Genomic DNA, 9,643 nt, shown 5'->3' with positions numbered 1-9,643 from the left:
AAATATACGTTTTGTTCGCACGTATCTAGTACTTCATTAAGTATATTGATTTGTATGCTCTAATGTGGTAGTATTACGCCACTTTGTGTAACGAGTTTGAAACTCTGTAACAGAATAACTAATTTCAGCATGTAGATAACTTATCCTATAATACATAGTATTATACAATACGACACGTTGATTTGAACATAAAAATATGCGATGGTTACCACAGTGTAACACTTTGTAAAAAGATATCCATGTGTGCAAAGTCGACATAATATATAGGTACCTCATGGCTCATATAATAGTTCACATTTTACTTAGATTTCATAAACCATAAATTTAACGTTTTTTAATATGTTTAAATGTTATTGTTTGTACATATGTTTTCGATTATAAGTTTTGTGAGTATAATTAGAAATTATAATATATATTTTAAAGATGTAAATCGACCTTAAAACACATTAAACGTGTAGGTGTTGTGCTATACATGCAATTCTTGACCGGTTTGATTTTAGTCGTTGCATGGATTATCTATATCAAACTTCTTTATACGCAGTCGCATCTTGATGGAATTGAAAATTTGTTCACAAACTAGTAAAAAAAAATAATAATAATAATAATAAATAAATAATACTAATAAACAATATCAAAATTTATTATGAATAGTGTTGATTTATTCCTGGTTAAACATGAAAATATTACGTGTGAACATGCACCATAGAAAAATGAGTATATGTACTAGAAAGAGAGAGTATATTATTTATGACTAAAAGCGAATTTCAAATCTATAAATTTAATGTTCTAAAGAGCTGTTAAATCAATCATCCACTTATCCCATGAAAATTGATACTAAAAATACAGTTTTAAAAGCCGAATAATTTCTTAGGAAATACTTGAACATATTACTGAATCTGAATAACTATATGAAAATAATAATAATAGTATTTTAAATTACCTTGAATTTATAAAATATAAAAATAGAGCTACATCTTTTAAAATCAAATATTATAATTTTTATAGCCAGTATCCAATATTAAAATAATAAAAAAATATATGGTATATACTTATACTAAATCAGAATTGTAGGTTAAATTAGTTTAAAATATTCAAAAACAATATGTACTTAAGAATTTTATACAAAAAAGTAAACCACATACAAATTCATTAAATTTGCAGAGTAACCAAGTTTATGATACCTGAAAATCTATATTTTAAATTGTTGTTATTTTATTTTCCTGTTGCTGTTAAATATTCCATTCCGTCTACGTATATTAGTATTAATTTTAAATGAGTTTTTTATTTTTTAATTTGCCTTGTAAATTTATATACCCGTCGTCACTGTATAATCCTGACTTTTGATAAATGTTTTACGCTACAGTATAAATGTGTTATAAGTACAGGCACGCCACTGAGTACAAACATGAATATGGCTTGCTCGTAGTGACAATTTCTCAATTAATATCCAACATAGTTGTATCGTCTGAAATGTCGGATGATGAATACTCAAAAATATAAGAATATCAAAAATTGAATTTTTCTATCGAATATCGAAAATTTAAAATTAAAATATTCAAAGTTCGAGTACTGAATAAAGACCCCAGCTGTACACCTACCGGCTACCATATACGTAATATATATATATGGGATTTCAATAATAATAAATATTATTTAGCTGGTGTTACTTTAACGCGCATTGTGTTTGGCGCACCCAATTAGTTGGTCGATCATCTGGACCGAAACGGATTCGATCGAATATAATAACGTTATCATCACACTCCGCGCCCCGAAGACTATATATAATATGTTTGCGCGCGAGCTGCAGCCGATCGGAGCATAATAATAATACGAAATGTGCACCGTAATGCACACACGCTGGACGGACGGGCGTGGGCATAGAATATTTAATGATATTATTACCACCGGCCGTACGGAGAAAAAGAAAAGAGAACGAAAATCTCCTCGGCCGAGATCTTCCGGTTTCGTTGGCATCGTTTCGTAAATGGCTCTGTGCCGCGTGTAGGCCGACCCGACACAAAACGGCACGGACGCCGATAGTACCTGTATAGTATTAGTATAATATAATATTAATAATGATAATGTTGTATTAATAATTCCTGTCCAGGCCGTATACGAGTCTTTCATGGACGAGTAATGTATACACTGCGGGTATATAGGCGCGTACAACATGAAATCGACCGAAAACTACATCAGTCAGATATCTCGCCGGCGATACTACTGCAGCGGATGTATTATATACTCGAACAAGGCGATTCGTTTGTGATAATATTATTTTAACAGTCATTTTCTCGTGTTAATAAGATTAATAATTATGGTTAATTTGTTCACGGTTTTTTTTTTTTTTTTACATAATTGTAAGTCATTTGGAGAAAAAGTTTAAATTTTTACTGTGGTGTTTTTTATTGTTCAATGGTTTTAAATTTAAGAAGTTTCTCTTCATCCTGGCGTACTCGAAATTACGGAATTTTTTGAATATCGATATCGATATATAATACACCGACGAATTGTAAATGAGGATTATACTTGGTGCACACACTTTTAAGCCATTTCTTGTTTTGTTCTTATCTAATGGTTGAATTGTTAATATATGAGTGAGAGGAAGTAACTTTAACAACTACATATAGACAAATAATTTATAGTAAATTATTGAAAATTCACCATGCTATAATAGTTACTTAAAAAAAAAAAAAAATGGGTATTTAACCTTTGCTTAATAAATAATAAATATTTTAGGTACAAGTCCGACGATGGTAAAATTATTTTTTTTATTCTCTAGTCACGCAAAAAAAAAAAGAGTAATTAATAATGATCATTATACGTATTGATACATGAACCCGTGTCCGTGTTCGTTGATAATTTCGACACACTGATCGGCCGTAAGAAATATGTACTTTTTTCGAATAAGCTATGCGGTCTTATTATGAACGTTTTTCGGGTTCTGCATGTAACGATCATCCTAATCCTAATCTTAACTACAGTAAATATTATTATTGTACACGAGTATATTGCAGTGCGCGAGGTTAGATCGAGAGTCTTGCCGAACTCGCTCGGGTTGCGTGTTATTAACACGTCAAAAACGAATGCCCACGCGCTATAATTATTACGAAAACGGCGTCGTGTAATTACTATTAAATTAAAATATATTTTTATACGATGGCGGTCGCTATACACACTCGAGCGATTGCTCGACACCGCGGGTTCCGAAGGGTTATAATTTAATATAATTTAATATATTATGTATACCACTAATACACGTCCACGTTTTTAGTGCTTTAGAGTAATTATTATGTATTTATTATTTTTATAAGCAAAAAGTGCTAAAATAAACGCATACTCATATTTCAAAGAGCTCGTACGAGAAGTCAAGAAACTCGTATACGCATCGTTGGATCTCGTAATGAAGTAGGTGCTGCAATATATTATGTACATAAAATTGTACATTTTCACGTGCCAAGAATGCGTGAAATACCTAGTTAATGGACAACATAATGTATATAAATAAAAAACATTTAGCCAAGGTATTATCGTTGATCGGTATTTTTATTTAAATGTGTTTCAATTGAACGCTTCTACGTTTTCTTAAAATGTATTTTGAGTTTTTGTCAAACATAAGTCAGGTCTTCTCTTTACACATTTTATTAGCTATAATATAATATACACAATATTATACATCGTATTATATTATTGTGTATTGAACCAATGAATACCTATCATATAATACGGTAACAAAATTCAATATATTATACTCAGTATAGTGTTCTTGAAAAGGTACCTTCGAAATTGTACGATTCTATTACAATTCACCTTGCCCGAAAATATCTTAACTTGATTACAAATAATATCGAACTTAAGTCATATCGGGTTCATCTTTAGGCCTACGAGTAATTTTCAAGTCTTTTCAAACTATTAATTGTTTCTATAATTTCATAAATCTTCTTTAAAACACTCGTACTGATGAACGTCCAGTCTTGTAAGAGATACTTTAAAATTATATTAAAATACAGATACAAATACATCCATTCAAAAAGTATTTAAAATACTTAAAAGAAGAACAAAATAAATACAAACACTTAGTACGTATTTAAATACTAAACTTTTCAAATATTTTTTTCATTTCACTTTTCACTAGTCTGTTGGCCAAAATTAATTTTATATTTCATAATTTAAAATTGTAATAATACATTCAAATAGATATTATTAGACATTTGTGTACCGTTTATGAGTGAACAAATATTATAAATAAAATATTAAACCTTTTTAAAAAAATAATATATGACTGATGAATAATTCGTTTGAATTTTGAAAAGTATTTTATTTTCAAATACAAACATGTTCAAGACAATATTTAAAATAATTTCTAAACACTCAATTCAAAATTACTTAAAAAGTATTTTAAATGCTATTAAAATATTTAAATACATTTACTTAAACATTTTACAAACTATGTACTACTGATGGAATTTGAAATAAATACAAGTAAAGATGGGACTAGTATTATTCGAAATAATAATTAGTTTATAGTAATAAGGCTCTTTCACAAGGAGATTTGCTTCTAATGGAAAAAGCTGCGAAGATAATAATTTATTATCAATAGTCTTACACTTCACCACAGCTATAAATCTGATGTGCTAAAAACCACGACGATGGTTCACTTCGCTTCTAAAAAGCAACCTCTAAAAGTGGTACTGATACGAGTGAAATAGTCTTGTGTGAAGGAGCCCGTACTACTCAACAGTTCCAGACTGCTAAGAGCACGTGAATATTATCATATTATAGTGTTTGAGCTAGTTTTCACTAAATGTACGAAATTTAATTAATAAATACTTAACAAGCTCTAGTGTTTTGAGTTTATAGCTTATAATAATTATTCCATTACTATCATCATTGAGTAAATTAATTTGTATATAGTGCAAGAGCTTTGTATAATAAAACAATAAAATACACTGTTTAAATTATATTAATATATTAGGGTACACAATAATTAACGATAAATGATAATAATTATAATAGAGTCAATGAGTGTATTAGATAGTTTATAGAAAAACAAATGTTTTAGTTTAAATTATGTTTATATTATTGGCATATAAGGTTCAAAAGTATTGACCATAATGTTATAAACATTACTCACTTTTCTTTTGCACTCTGTGCATGAACTTCTTGTGAAGGTCCCGCTGTCGAACTTTTTTCGGTTCCATCCATGTCCCATTATCACAAAAGTATCCTTTACCTGGTTCCATCTCTGAATCGATTATTAAAAATAAAACCAATACTATATCACTTTAATTATAAACCTAACCTGACTAATTTATACTGTAACGCAAAATATACTAATACATATTTGTTTACCTGTGGCGTCAATGAATGGACTTTTCTGTGGGTGCGGAACGTAGTGCATTGATTGAACTCGAGCTGGTCATGAATATCACATCAAACAGACAATAAGCTATTAATAATAAATTCTAATTTTTTTATGCATTTTCATTTTATTTTATTAAACTATTGATCACGGTAAATTTCTTTAATAATTGTAGTTATTTAATCAATTGTACTCTGGAACACGTGCGGAATACGGGAAAAATAATAGTAGCGTAATAAATAAAAGTAATATTTATCGTTAATATCGATCTGAATTTCGTGCAAGAATCCTTAAAAATTCTTTTATAAAAACACAAGATTTATATGTTGATTAAAATTCAAGTTGGGCATTTAGGATATCAAAAAGGGCCAATACACTTCACTATCTCCTCTAGTCGAATTATTGTCACCGCACAACGATGTCCTTTTCCTAGTGTCAAACGTACCGTGATAAGCCAGTTGCAGTAGTAGACATAGTAATATCATAAGCCGCCTGTCAAACAGAAATACAGATGACAACATGATACCCTCTCTCTCGTGTACCATCTAAAGATTTGGTGAACATCCGTTACCGAAACGAACGTATTGATAATGTATCATTTGTTATTATATTATAATATTATCTTTGTCATCGTAGTGTTATTTCGTCGGCGATGCACATAAAAAGTATTTTATACGAATGGATTAACAAACGATTGGAAGCAAATGAGGTACTTCGCTTTCGTGTGAGCATTTTTATAAACACCACAACCACTGCCACTCTATAACTATTATTGTTATTTCAGTCGAATGAGTAACAAAACAAATAAAGTGACAATATTCGGTTGTGCACTGTTTTAGTTTTTTGGGGGCCGAATATGATGCGTACATTGTTCCTCGTGGCATACAGATAAAAATATTATTTCAGTTGTTACAAAGACAAAGTCTTATTCTTCACAGTTCAAACTTAAAGACATTTCATTCTCAAAATGTCATTAAAAACCAAATACTTATTTATAAAATAATATAGAGGATAAAATTATTAATTATTATCTTTTTTCTGTCCAAATTTTAATGAAACTTAAATATTATAAAACCTTTAAAATAAATACAAAGTTAAAAGTCATATTTAAACTGACTTTGATCATATTGACAAAATTATGTTACCTACATTAAATTATTGCTTTAAAACGTATTTTAATGATATTTTGAACTTCACAATACATTGTTCTTTGTTATTTAAACTAACTATAATATTGTCATTCACGAACAATCAACAATATTTTTCATTAAAAAATATTATATTTAAATTTAATTTATTGAATAAATGATACGGTATTTCGAATGCAAAAATAATACGTAAAATAATTACATTTTGTGCATCGGAGTATGTCAGAGTTTTCTTATTAGTTTTAGGCTCAAAAAATATTTAATCAAAACTTCAATTTGTGATTTTATTTTTTAATCCATTAATTATTAAGATTTAACAACTTTTGATGTTACTAAAATAGAATATTATATATTAAATTGTGAGATGATTAAAATCTTCGTTAGTTTAAAAAATAATTATGAAAGTTGAAAATTGAATGAGTTTTGTTAAAAACCATACTTGTTTAACGTTTGGGTGTTTAAGCTCGTTTAAAATAAATATATAAAATATAATATTGCGTTTAGCTGATGTTTACTATTGTGTAGTAATAGTAATTTGTAACTATATTAAAGTTTAGGAGGACGTGACGCAACAATCATAGCAAGTGTCGTATTAGTAATCTAACCAGCACGGCGTTCTAGCTTATACTATAAAAAAAAATTTCTAAACTAATATTATAATACAAACACCACGCATCCAATTTTCAGGAACTTTATATAGGCAATATTAAAAATATTTTACATTTTATATAATAATTTTAATTAAACATTATAAATAATATTTTTAGCCTTTAGGTACTAACATTGTTGGTTTTTAATAGATTATATTATATAATAATTTATATATGATATTTTATAGTTAATGAAAAAAAACATAAAATTAACGGATTTTGAAACAATAATAATAACGGTTTGTGTTAATAACGTCAAAACAATAGAATGCTAGGACACGAGAAATACTGTTGTCCGTATCATGTATAGTTTTAGTTTCCTATCTATAATTATTATTTTATATACTTTTTGTTATTTTTTCATGTAAAACGATTTGTATAAACAATATTTTATGAATGTGTAACATTTTCATTATATTTAATAGTAACACTTTAATAATTCAAAAACATACATAAAAAAGCTTGATACTGAAAACCTTATTTTTGTAAATATAATTTTAACATATTGTAACAAACACCTTATTACTTTTCTTTCTTTTATTTCAGGTAAACTAGTTACGACACCGCTTGCAATCTCATCTTCCTTTTCCCCGCACTCCACTCCGTCTTTTATGTTAATTGTTTAATTATTATAATAGTATTGCTATCTGTATATTTATTCTCTTTGTCTCTTATTATATTATTTAATTATTGGTCGGCCTTTTTCCGCAGATGTTTAATATCATATTTCTTTTATTTTGTTATCTTGTCTCATATTACTGATGTCACTTATTATTATTATTATTGTTATTATTCTGCGGCCAACGCCCTTTTTACTATGTCTTCTTGTTGGTCGTTACGTGCCGTACGTACGTTTGTTGTTCTTTTTCCGCTATTGCAGCGTTGTACGTAATTGCTTTAAAAATTGTTTGTTGCTTTTTTTTTTCGTTAATACTTTTGTAAGTCGCATTGAGCGCAAGAACTTGTGTGTTATTATTATTATTATTATTATTATTATTCGGTGATCTACAATCACCTATGTGTAAATTGTGAGGACACAAAATAAAGCCCTCATACCACTACACATTTTGTAAGTTTATTTGCCACATTATCGCCTCATTCATTTCACACATCATAGCATCCTCCGATTACGGTGTGTCGCTGGTCCATCATCGTATCATCATCGGTATTGTCGTCGCGTAAGTCCGCCAGCAACTACTCTGTTGTGTGAGAGGCCGCCCAGGTCGTCGAGTGCGTTCAGCCCGGGTCTTCAGCGGACCATCACATACCGACGTCAAGTAGTTTTAAGTTTAGTATTAAGTTGTGTCCCGAAATTGTACTCTCTGTGATCATTGCACCAGACCGGATCGATCACAGAGACCCCCCCCCCCTATAACTAAACTGCATCATCCTAATTCCCAGAGTTGTTAAATACTCCAGTCCCGTTCCTTGGTGTCGTCGCGCACATAGAGTTGCCTATCCGTGCGATTCGAGGCGTTAGGTCAAGGTTAGGTGTTAAAGTATTATTATTGCGGTCAGTACACTTATTATTGGGCGCGTACAATTACTATATTATTATTTTGCTCAAACATAATTAACTTTGTTTTATTTTTATTTTTTCCATTTCTATCGTTGTTATCGGTTTATTATTATGATTAGTAATAAAGAAAGTCTCTAAACCAACTTTTTTTTTTAGACGTCAATTATTTTATTACATATTATAAACTATTAACTTTTGGGAATTTATAAAAATTACCGTCCATAATTAAACCTAAAACCATCGTCTAATTTCTAAGAAGTTGATAAGAACTAAGTTGTTTGTATTTTAATCATTTATTTTATCAAAATGGTCGAGTTAAAAGTATTTAATATATATATTTTTTATTATTTTATTTATATAATACACAATATATGATATAATATTACATAATACTTAACATATTAAATTGGACTATAACATTTATTAAACCTACAAAAAGGAATAAAGAAAATAGTTCATTAATTATTTTAAAAAAACAACTTTCTATGTTTGTATATAAAAATTACTAAAATAAAATGTTTTTAAAGTAAACAGTATAAAACCATAAGTAACTATTTATTAATTAATGGCAATAATGATGATATTACTAATAATTATAAATATAAAAAGTATTATTTAGTTTATTTCATTAGCTATACAAACTATTATATTTATTTTTAATAATTTAAAATACTGACTTCACCGTTATTAAATTTAAATATTTTAATTGCATTATAAATTTGATTTTTAAACAAAGCATTTTATTAAAATAATTAAAGTATTATCGCCTATTACCATATCTCCTATATTAATATAATATTATACATATACTATAGAAGTATCAAACAATCACATTATATTACGATATTAAAAGAAAATAAATATGCTTTTTATAAAATACTTCGCCAAATAACATCAATTTTACAAAGTACATTTTTTATCACTTGTTATATTATTGTGTATTCAATAGGTACGTTGTATTGTTTTT

The 9,643-nt window shown here is 28.2% G+C and overlaps 1 protein-coding gene across 1 annotated transcript; it reads right to left on the bottom strand.

Moving 5' to 3' along the window:
- Positions 1-368: 368 nt before the first annotated feature.
- LOC114132033 (uncharacterized) lies at positions 369-6,148 on the bottom strand. The gene is made up of 4 exons (XM_050197539.1): positions 5,805-6,148; positions 5,350-5,412; positions 5,132-5,242; positions 369-576 (listed from the first exon to the last, which is right to left on the bottom strand). The coding sequence occupies exons 1-4, from the start codon at positions 5,902-5,904 to the stop codon at positions 497-499; spliced, it is 354 nt and encodes a 117-aa protein (XP_050053496.1). The 5' UTR covers positions 5,905-6,148; the 3' UTR covers positions 369-496.
- Between the last annotated feature and the right edge of the window lie 3,495 nt (positions 6,149-9,643).

Source organism: Aphis gossypii, chromosome 1 (assembly GCF_020184175.1).
Source record: "Aphis gossypii isolate Hap1 chromosome 1, ASM2018417v2, whole genome shotgun sequence".
Taxonomy (NCBI): Eukaryota; Metazoa; Arthropoda; class Insecta; order Hemiptera; family Aphididae; genus Aphis; species Aphis gossypii.
This window is presented reverse-complemented; position numbering and strand designations above follow the sequence as displayed.